At 38.0% G+C, this 11,579-nt stretch overlaps 1 protein-coding gene across 1 annotated transcript; it reads left to right on the top strand.

Annotated features, from left to right (window-relative positions):
* Positions 1-1,787: 1,787 nt before the first annotated feature.
* FLA3 (FASCICLIN-like arabinogalactan protein 3 precursor) lies at positions 1,788-4,897 on the top strand. The gene has a single exon (XM_028257311.2). The coding sequence runs from the start codon at positions 2,315-2,317 to the stop codon at positions 3,143-3,145; it is 831 nt and encodes a 276-aa protein (XP_028113112.1). The 5' UTR covers positions 1,788-2,314; the 3' UTR covers positions 3,146-4,897.
* Positions 4,898-11,579: the final 6,682 nt, after the last annotated feature.

Below are 11,579 nucleotides of genomic sequence, written 5' to 3'. Positions count from 1 at the left end.
TTATAGAAAAATCAACCAATCATATTCTTGATGCAATACTGAATTTAGAAAGTGTGTCTAATTTTTTAGCCTGAACAACAATACTCTTTCCCCAAATTTAACCAAAAATAAAAATTAAAATTAAGTGTGTTTAGATTCAATTTTATAAAAATTGAGTTTTTTGTTTTTAGTGAATATTTTTAAAATTTTAAATAATTTTTTTTTCTTTTTTATATGCACCTTATTTAGATGTATCTAAAAAGTAAACTATTTGTACAAAAATATTTTAAAAATTCAATAAATACACAAGAATATAAAAAATGTACTGAATTATCGATTCTTAAAGATTTTTTTTACAAATATTATACTTTTTAAGTATATTTATATTAGATGTATCTGAAAATTTAAAAAAATTGCTTAGAATATTAAAAAAAAATCAATGAAAACAAAAAAACACAAAAAATAAAAAATAATTAAAAAAATCAATTTTCTAAAAAGTAAATCTTAAAAATTCAAACCAAACAAGCTAAATTATTTTTCTTACCACTATCCCTAACATTTTTTTATTTTTCTTAATTTGTTTCAACAGCCAATGTTGATCACCACATCTACCACCCCTAACCTATTTTTCTTATTTGAATTGTTCAGTTTATAAAGACCGTTAAGCAGATCATTCATGCAAAAATATCAAGTTGATCTAAACATTGGCAACTATTTGATTTGACAATTTATTTTTTGTTCAAAAACAAAACAAATGACAAGTACAATTTGAAAATCAGACTCTTTTTTTCATACACAAAAAATCATGTGACTATTGATCTCTAAGAGCGAGAGAGAGATAGGCAGACATACATACCAAGAGTAAGAGAGTGAGCGAGGGAGAGAGAGATAGACAGACAGACACACCCAGATCGAAAGAGAGAGAGAAAAAGAGAGAGGGAACTTGTGATCTGCGGCTGTGTCAGTGGTGCTTTGCAGTGGTAGTGATGGCTATGGCCGTAGCCGTGGCCGTGGCAATGTCTTTCGTATGGTGGGTTGCGGTATGGTGGGCTGCGGTGAGGTGTTTGTCTCTTCGGTTTGGTGTCTAATTGTGAGGTTTGAATGTTGTTGTGTGTAACAGAGAAAAGGGCGGGCAGCAATAAAAAAGTCCGCGTTTGCACCCTAAAAAATTTGAAGATTCAGCGACTAGACGAAATTTTTGTCGGCAAAAGTGTGTATTATTGGTGACTATCCTATTTGGTAGCCACAGGCAAATAAATAACGACTATTTTATTGGTCGCCAAAAGTATATTTGGCGACTAAATCTCCATTTGGTCAGAAAAAATTTGTATTTGCCCACTAAATTTTTTAGTCAATAAAGATTAACCAAAAAATATACCTAGTCTTTGGTTACTAGCATTTATTTTGTAGGCAAAAATTCATATACCACGACTAAAAAAAAAATAGTAGCCTAAAATTGAGACTAACGGCGACTAATAAATATTTTAGTCTCTAAAAGCGTTACTTTTGCTGACAAAAAAGTAATTTAGTAGCCAATAAATAATATTTCCTGACTAAAAAAATTTAGTAGTTAAAAACTGTACCAACGCCGACTAATACATATTTTAGTCACCCAAAGTGACATTTTTGACAACTAAATTTTGTTTAGTCGCTAAAAGTGATTGTCAAATATGCAAATTCTTATAGTGCAACCTACTTAAATTTTTTATATGAATAATCTATTCAACATGCTTTACAAATTAAATGATTTAGATCACTAAGATAAACTCAAATTAAACGATTCAAATCAGCAAAATAAACTCCCACACACATCATAAATTTTCCCAAAAAAAAAAAACTACATAAAACTATGTCCAACATAAATTAAATTGTTAAAAATATCACTTCCACATTTATTTTATTTTTTTCAGATTTAGACTACCACCTTACTCTTGTGAGTAAGTAGTCATATATTACGTAGAGTTTTGGTACTTATGTTTAGGAGGTCAAATGGCCATGCAAACTCATGACGAATTTTCAAATCCATGCAAACTCAACAACACCAAGTCAAACTCAAAAGGCATTCTAAATAGAGACACAAACAAACAAACCAACCAACCCATATTCCTCATAAACCAGCAATGGCGGACCGACCTTCACTCCCATCCATACCATCTCCAAAAATTCAGCTCCAAATCTCTCCTATATATATATATATATAATGCATTCCCCCATTACCCACCCCACCAAGCAGGCACAATAAACCCATGCGGGTTGGACCAATCTGATCTCATTCTTCTCCAATCCGCATCGGACAAAATCAAAAACAAACAAAAATAGTTTTAAAGAAAAAAAAATGAGTCCGAAATCATCATTGCTTGTCATTCTCTCTAGCTTCCTTCTATTCTCCTCGGCCGCAACGGCTTTCAACATAACAAAACTCCTCGACAGGTTCCCAAACTACAGCACCTTCAATTCCCTCCTATCCCAAACCGGCCTCGCCAACCAAATCAACGCTCGCCAAACCATCACCGTCCTCGCCGTCCACAATGACGCCATGGGAGCTCTCTCAAGCAAGCCCGTCGACGTAGCCGGAAGAATCCTGAGCGTACACGTCATCCTCGATTACTACGATATCCCTAAACTCCAACAACTGTCGAAGAAATCGAGCATCGTTACCACTCTCTATCAGGCCTCGGGAATCGCATCCACCCAGCAAGGGTTTCTCAACATCACAGATCTGCCCAATCGTGAAGTCGGATTCGCATCCGCAATCAAAGGCTCGCATCTCGATGTCAAGCTCGTTAATCTGGTGGCTGCTCAGCCGTATAATGTGTCCGTGCTTCAAGTCTCCGGCATCATCGTCACGCCTGGAATCGACGGAAACTTCACTGCTCCACCGAAGAAAGCTCCGGCGCCGGCGCCGTCGAAGGCGAAGAAGGCCCCCAGCCCTAGCCCTGTCGGTACCCCTACCCCTACCCCTAGCCCCGCCGCCGACGAAACCGCCGATTCTCCCACCGAATCGCCGGCAGAAGCTCCGGTCAGCTCTCCGCCGGTCTCCGCCGACGCTCCCGCCGCCGACGGAAAGGAGGCGGATGCTCCCGCTCCGTCGAAATCGTCGGCGATGAGGTTCGCTGCTTCTGGATTGGTCTCTGGCCTGGTTGTGGCTTTGGCGTCGGCATTGTAATAAAGAGGAGGAATTAATTATGTATGTTACGATATGTTTTGTTATCAGTATTCACCCAAAATAAAAATAAAAAAAAATGTTTTTGTTTGGAGGAAAAGAAAAGAAACAGATGAAAAGAAAAAAAAGAAAAAGAAAAGAGAGAGACATGTTTGTTTGTAAGACATTTTTTTAATTTTTTTGGACCTTGCATTTTGTAGCAGGGGAATGGACAAATGAATTAACCTGGTGCCTGTTTTTAGAATAACACAAGTTTGTTGCAAACTTTGGTAATATATATTTGGGTAATTATATATTAAAAAATATTTATATGCACCTTAAATTACGACCCTTGTGATTATAGTATATTGTGGTATTGATTATAACTCATTATTTTAGCTATAATATAAGAATTCTTTACTTATAACTTATGTGGTGGTTAAAATTCTTTTGTTTTTAGTTATGACATCATAGCATTAAATTAATAATTATCTACCTGAAAATTAAAAAGTTCACCACTTCATTTTATAATTCTAAAAACATGAGTAATGCATCATTCTGTATATATTTTATATGAATAATATTTTTCAATGTATAGTGTTATTTTAACTCAAAAATTAGATTCATTTTTCAAATTCAATAATCAATAAACCAATCACTTTCATGTACTATTTCTTTCTATGTTATCAATCAATTATCTCATTTATACATTATTGGAATCTAAAAAAAGTAAACTTTTACATCATTTTTCTTTTTCAATATATTTGGTCACTTTAACTCATAAATTTATCTGAAAACTAGTGTGCCATACAGCTGCATCCTTTCATAACAATATACAGTAATTGTACCACATGTGTTTCGTCTACTTTCCGGCAAAAAGCCACAAAAATTGACGTTCACATGGCTTACCTTGATTGTACGTAAAAATCTGCATGATCATGCACTCTCTCTTTATTCCTTTTTAAAGTATTTATCAGAACAGTATATATATATATATATATATATATGAGATCTCAACAGCATAACGTTTATGGGTTTTCAAAATAACCCAGAGTGCTCTTCGTTTATGCCAGCTGTAACACTACAAACGCAGAATATACACTTAGAACTATCAATTTATGGTCTAGATTTTTTCTACACAACACAATTTTAATTTCCACCACACAATTCTCTGTTGGGTGAAATTTTGAGACACCATTTCTGGGTAAGTAAAATTTCTGCATGAGAAGAGCTCAATATAGCCATGTACACAATCCCAACAACTCATCTTTATCACTTGCAAGACAAGGGTATATAGGCAAGAGGTTAGAAGAGCTCTAATGCTTGACTACGAGTCTCAGCAGCAAGCAAAAAGAAGGATGGGAGATAGAGAACCACTGTGGACCCTTTTCAATAGAGACAATCCCGAAAAGATACAGCACAAGCAACTCGATAACTATCCGCAGCATAAGCTGGAAACAAAATTAAATGGAAAGAGAATGGAATGAATTCAAAGACAAAAATACAGATTTGCATAAAATGATTTGTGGATATTGATTCTTGTCTCGAACAAGTACCATATGACTAGAGGTCGCCTCTCAACTATTATTTAATGTATGCCATTAAGGTCTTACTTGAGAGAAAGAGAGACTCATGTAGCCAAAGACAACTTGCCGGAAAGTACCCATCTCCCACACTGGTGCTGTTGGGCCGGCAAGTCATCCTTGGCTGCATCAAACTCTCTACCTCTTCAAGTAAGACCCTCTTGGTGATTCAAAATCTCTTCACTTTGTATATTTTTTGTGCATTGAGGACTAGATATATATAGGGAGAGTTGTGACTTAAATTCTCAGTTGGTCATGAATGGGAATTCTGAATAGGGCTAGTGGCCATAAGGCCTGCCAAAGGCCATGTCAAAAAGTGTAAAAGAATCCCAAAAGATCGTGCTATGTTCTCTTGTCATCCAAATTTTTACTCAATTGGGTATTGTAATGTGGGCTCTATAGGAGATTTTTGGGTCCTTTTGTCCCCCATCAACGGAGTAAAAGGTACAAGAGCACCACTATTTTTTGATTGGTCTATGTGGGAATAGAATATTGAAAGATATGCTTATTTGCCTCTTCAAGAAAAATATGCTGGCTAATAAAGTTTAGCACTCAAGTTCGAGTTTCGGAATTTCCCTTCCTAATTTTTCTTCCCAATCCAAAAAAGGGGTATGCCCCATGTGGAACAAGTGCCTTTCTCTCAATCTAAATCTAGCGTCACTTATTAATTGGACGGTGTCCAGAGTAAATTTTTTGCACAAGAGAAAACAAGATGATTCCGTATAAGGCTCTAAATTTTTGCAAAATAGCACAATTAGTAAGAGCTATCCAATCAAAAGTGCTCACTCGAAGAAATTAACCACTGTGCGCACACACATCGTGTGTGTCCACTGTAGTTGATATAGGTTGTCACATTTTTAGTTTTCCAAATATATCCCTAATAGACTTCTTACTTCGTATAACTGCTCAAATCAAATTCACATCAATTTTGTAATTTATAGGAGTTTTAACAACACAAACACAGCTGGCGAGTCGATGGGCCGAAAAGAGCCTAACTAGACATTGGCCTGACTTGAAAGGGGATATATGGGAAATAGCTGTCAAATTGTGTGTTCAATGAATGGATCCACAAAAGGTGCATCTGGTCTGCTCTGGCTTAGCCTGGTTTGGCCTTGTGTTGTTGAGGATGATGATCATGAGAGAGGAGGATGATAGACTCATAACCATGCTCTTTCTTGCACCACTTTCTTAGAGCATCCTCTTTCCCCTTTATTACCTTTTTTAATTTCTCCTTTTTAAAAAGATCATGCCATTCTTTTTCTTTAAATTATTTTATTTTAAATTTTTTTTTGGGTCGTGAGTGTTTTTTTAAAAGGGATAAACTTTTCAGCAATTGGAGTTGAACTTGTGCTATTGGCCCATTGTAGGCCCAACACGGACCGCGTGGTTTATCTGTACCATTCAATTTGTATAGGGATCGTCTATAGGAAAAAATTAAATTAATTTAATATCAACACTCACACAATAAGGATATATATATATTTTTTTTACAAAGCTAAGATCGTCTATTATTCTCAAAATGATGTGTTGTCTATTATTTTCAAAAAAATTTGCCATTCAATTATCTGATTACAAATGTTCAATTAACTTAATTTTTTAAATAAGTTTTACAAGATAAAAAATCACTAATGTAGGCCAAAGATGAGGTGGTGAAACTCATCTCATTTTTAAATTTGGGCTTATAATTTAAAATTAAATTTGAGTTTAATCTGTTCACTTGTTATCCCCTTATTTGTTCATGTTTTACTTATCTATCCATCTAATTTGTCTATCTGTTCATATCACTACTACCCTAGTCACCACCACCAGCCATCACCAGCGACTTTTCCAACAATTTTTTCTATCATCGTCACTAATTGCTAGGCAAGAGGTTATATATATATATATATATATATATATATATATATATTCAAAATAAAAATTTGTTCTAATAATTTTTTCTTCTTACCAAATAATTTTATTAATCATACCCTTATCTTCATAAAAGATCAATTCTTTAATCAAATGCCATATCCCCATAGAAATAGACTTATCACCAATTATCCCTATAATAAACCATGTTAGTTTTTAAAAAATATTTTATATAGCATAATTGAAAATTAAAAGTAAATAAATCTAAAAATTAGTATTATTTATTTTATGTAGCACAAATTCACGTGATCCTCGCTAGTGCATCGAGTCAAAAAAAAAGGGACAAAAGCCTATTTGATGGTATAATCACACAGTTTTATTTGATGGTATAATCACACACACAGTTTTATTAAAGCCCTAAAAATTAGATAATTATTCAGTAATCTCAGAATATGAATACGTAGTATTTTATAATATTATAATTGGTGAAGAATATGAATAGATGAAATATTATATTGAGTGATTGGAGAATATGAAAATACATATTAAATAATGATTAATTAAAAAATATAAACACGTGATACTCTGAAAATATTAAATAATTTTCTCCTAAACACTAGCTTACATTACATGCTTTGCAAATTGCAACACCTAATGATTTGCAAAAAAGGCATGTCACATGCAAAATTACACACAACTAGACAAACAGTTCCCTATCACCCCCTAAATTATAGGGTTTTTACAAAATAATTGTGAGATAAATATATAATGATTTTGGTTCAGAGGATTATAGGTGGGTTTCATTAAAGTTGGGCGGTGCCACGTTTGAGTTGGGTTTGTATTGCCTAGGGGTTTTGTGCCTATTCAAGTTCGGCCCAGCCCAATTGTTAGGCGGTTATTGTAAACCTAGCTTTAAATAAAATATATTTTTCAAGTTTGTTCATCAATCTGTTTATTTATTTATATACGTTAATTAGTTTGTGTTTCCTGCAATTGATTATATACGTAATAAATGACTAATTTAGATGTTATTATGGCTATGCATATTCTTAACCTCTTTTTTTTTCATCAATTCAATTATTTTTTGGTCTTTACAAAAAGAGTATTTTTTTTAATGTACATAATGTTCACAATGTCAAATGTAATTTTGCTCCCCATATATATTTTTCAAGTTGTATGTTTAATTTTTCAGAATTTGACCAATGTTTTCAATGGGTAGATATTTGGGGACTTACGTGTAGGTTTTAGCAGGTAAACTTTGTAGGAGAGGGTTCAAGAAAGGAGTTGGAAAATTCGAAGATCGAATTCTCTAGAATATGATGAGAGGCTTAGATTCTTCAATAATCTCAACTTAGGAACACAACAACAAAGGAGATGATGGAGATAAGAGATTGGGTGAAGAAGAAGGCAAAATGGCTAGAGAATAGAATAATGGCAAGGCTCTCCCATGGATCTCCCACTTTCACTCTCAAGGTTGATAGTGGAGAAGGGAAATTAGTTCTTTCCCAAGAGTTCAAAAATCTCCAAAATCCATCCCTTGTAAAGCTATGGGTGGGTGCTATTTATAGGCACCTCATGATGTAGGATGGAGCCCATGTGCAAGGCACATGGGAGATATTCTCTCTAACCACCTTGTCCGAGGAGGTGACCTCTCCGAGGAGGTGACTTCTCCGAGGATGAGAAAACCCCGAAGAGGAGATCAACCTCTCGGCGAACCCTTCTTCTTAGCCACACCTAACCAATGATCCCCAATCATCCCAAAGGGTCAAGGGTAGTTCTAGAGGACGTCCTGCCGCAAAATATTACCGAGTCTCATGGACCCCCCGGGGTCGTGCCACCTCGACTCGGGTATAGGCTAGTTTAACCGAAGAGTGAATTTATCTCCACTCACCGTCCTCAGGATCGGGTCCTTTGTTCGGACTCCATTACGCCCATAGTTCTGGTACGTAGATCCCGGAAAAGCTCCGAGCCCGCAAGTGTTCTGGGACTCATTAACGGAGCGATTTCTAGATTGTGTCTGAATCCGTTCGAAGCCAAATGTTTCGGACCTCTTGGTTCGTGGATCCAAACCCTTTCGAGTCCGAATGCCTCGGATCTCTACGCTTGCTTAATACCCTTTCGAGTCCGGGGCCGAGTAAGTCTCTAGGTTCGTGGATCTGAACCCTTTCGAGGCTTAGAGCCATTTAGCCCGTTTGATGGTGATAAATCTGGTCCCGCCAGTCTTGGACTTGCGATAAATTCGGGCCCACTAATCTTGGGCTATTGGGCCTAAATAATTTAGTGGGCTCAAATTAGCCCCTCTTACATTTGCCCCTTGCATGTATGAGAAATTTTAAATTTCTCAGACATGCATACTGTCATTTCTTCAACCCTGTTTCGCATCACGTTCCTCAAAAAAAAAAACATTTTGTCACGACAGAGCCTATGGATAAAGTTGATGACGCACTTCAATTTACAGAAAAAATTGACAAGCAAAAATTTTATTTTTTTGTACTTTTTTTTTTTTTTTTTTTGGGCTTGGAAATAGGTTGGCCTCTTATATATATGCATATATATATATTCAGAATATATGAGGCATTTTTCATATATCACACCTTTTTTTTTTATTTAAAGAAAGGGTCCAAAACCCTAAGCCTCACAACTTTTCTTTTGTTCAGCCGCCGAAACCGATCAACCTTCTCCTTCCTCTTATTTATTTTTTTTTATTTTTGAAACTCATTTCGGCTGACTCTCTCCCTATCTGTAATACCACAGGGCCACCGCCGCTAGCTCATTGCTCGTTGGTGCCACTCCCCCGTCGTTGTCGAAGACCCACGCCACAGCCGTGATTGGCCAGTGATGGCATAGCTCTACTGCGATGTCACTGTTAATGCTTGCTCACAGCCCACTACTGCAACTCCAAGCGCCGGCACCGTCGGTGTCACCAACCCATCCTACCGCTGGCCTCTCTATGCTGCTTTGCTTCCGGCCTTGACTGCCCAACATTGACCACACATGTCGCCCACTCAACGCGACATGCGTAGTCCTGCCCAGCGCCATTCAGCTCACTATCTGCAAGCAAACCGAGACAAGACCCAGCCTACCATCTTTCTCAACGAAGCTCTGCTTCTGCAATATCAGAGACCAGCGCTGTTTGTTCATGCTGGCCGTCGTCGCAGCTCCAAGCAACGCCGCCGACCTACCTCAACGTCGCGAGCCGGCCATAGACTTGTCGCAGCCCTGACAGCCTTAGGCATGGCGGCCCAAGCTATCGCTCACCTTCTCTTCAGTGTAACGAGCGGCTCTTCAAAGACTTAGACACGCTGGGGCTCAGTTTTTGGTTGATCAACGCCGACGCCGACTCCGCTACGTCCTCAAAACTGTCTTCGTCCTCAACTGTCCAACGCCGACTACCCACGTTGCCCTTTCAACGCGACGTGTGTGTGGGCCTGCCTAGCTCTGTTTAGCTCGACGTCGGCCCTGGGTGTATGCGTCTCACGTTTGCGATCTTACCACTGCTTCTAGCCACAGTTCTCCATCTTGGTTTGCACTATCCTCAATTTATTTTTTGTCCATTATTATTTCAAATCCACTGTTGCCCTCTCAGATCTGTAGGTAAGCTCTGTTCAAACCCACTTTCTCTTCTTGCTTTGATGGAATTTTGTGCTCATGAATTTAGCTCTACTGGGCTTTAGTGCTTGTAATTTTAAATTCCACTGATGCTGAAATTTGTAAAGCTTGAGATCACAAGTTTGTGGGTGAATACTTAAAATCCACTGTTTTGAACTCTACATCTGATATACATAGATATATTGTGAATCTTGATTTGTTGATTGATGCTCATTGCTAAAGAAAATAAGACTAGAGTGAACCCCTATTAAATGCTTGGTCACTAAGAGAAATAAAATGCCCTGATATTGAATTTTGTAATTTTGGCCTGAGATGGGTAATACACTGTTGAACTTGCCCTGATACACTCTGAATTTGTGAACTCTGTCTTGAGGCTTGCAAACAATCTTGAACTAGTGCTCTGTTGAATCTTGATAGACTTGTTGTAATGAATCTTAGTCCCGTGCGTATTGAAGACCATAGAGTTGTTGGAATTTGTTATTGTTGATGTTTGAGGAGATGAATTTGTTGAATCTTGAACTTGTGTCGATAATTTTGACAATAATTTTGACATACATACAGGTCTGATGTTGAACCCTTCAAGCGCCACCGTCAGCTTCTGCGTGAACCCACCACGGCGCTGCTCTGTGCATGACCACTTCAACTCACGCGGCTTGTCTGTCTCGTGCCCAACCGCAACTGACCAGTGACGACCACGCCGCCCACTCAACGTGGCGTCGGTCTGTCGATATGCCTTCTCGCCCACTGAAATCCATCACTGTTAGCCGTGACCTGCCAACGCCGACCACACCACCGATTCAACGTGGTGTCGGTCTGGCTAGTTGTTCCAGTGCCAACCACACACGTCGCCCTTCCAACGCATCGTGTGTGGTCACCAACTCCGCTGCGACACTACTGCTGCCTCCAGCTTCGAATTGTCCAACATTGACCACACACGTCCGCCCACTCAACGCGACGTGTGTGGTCTTGCCTAGCACTGCACAGCTCGTGCCACCGCCGACCTACTGTCTTCAATTGTGATCTAGCCAATGCCGACCATGCCGCCCTCTCAACGCGGCATCGGTCATCGGCCCATCCTCTTTGTGTTGCTATTTCAGATTACCGAAACGCATTCTTGAATATATATATATATATATATTTGTTGTTCATGAACTTGCTCAGAGTAATAAAATTGTTGTAGCTTAAATAGATAATTATTATTTGTTGATGTTGTCCCATTCTGATAATGCCTGAATCATGATCTGAAATTGATATTGTTTGTCTCATTTGTTGGCTTTGCTATTTCAGGCAAATGAATTCTTGATTGAAATCCACGACCTCGGGGCCCTTGGAACCCGCACTAATGAGAGCAAGGACTGTTCCTCGGAAGTCCTGAACAAAAGTAAGACTGTCCCTCAGGAGTCCGAAGGTAGCAC

Source organism: Camellia sinensis, chromosome 13 (assembly GCF_055761805.1).
Source record: "Camellia sinensis isolate YWXY chromosome 13, ASM5576180v1, whole genome shotgun sequence".
Classification (NCBI taxonomy): Eukaryota; Viridiplantae; Streptophyta; class Magnoliopsida; order Ericales; family Theaceae; genus Camellia; species Camellia sinensis.
The sequence above is the reverse complement of the archived record's forward strand: the minus strand, read 5'-3'. Positions and strand labels throughout refer to the sequence as shown.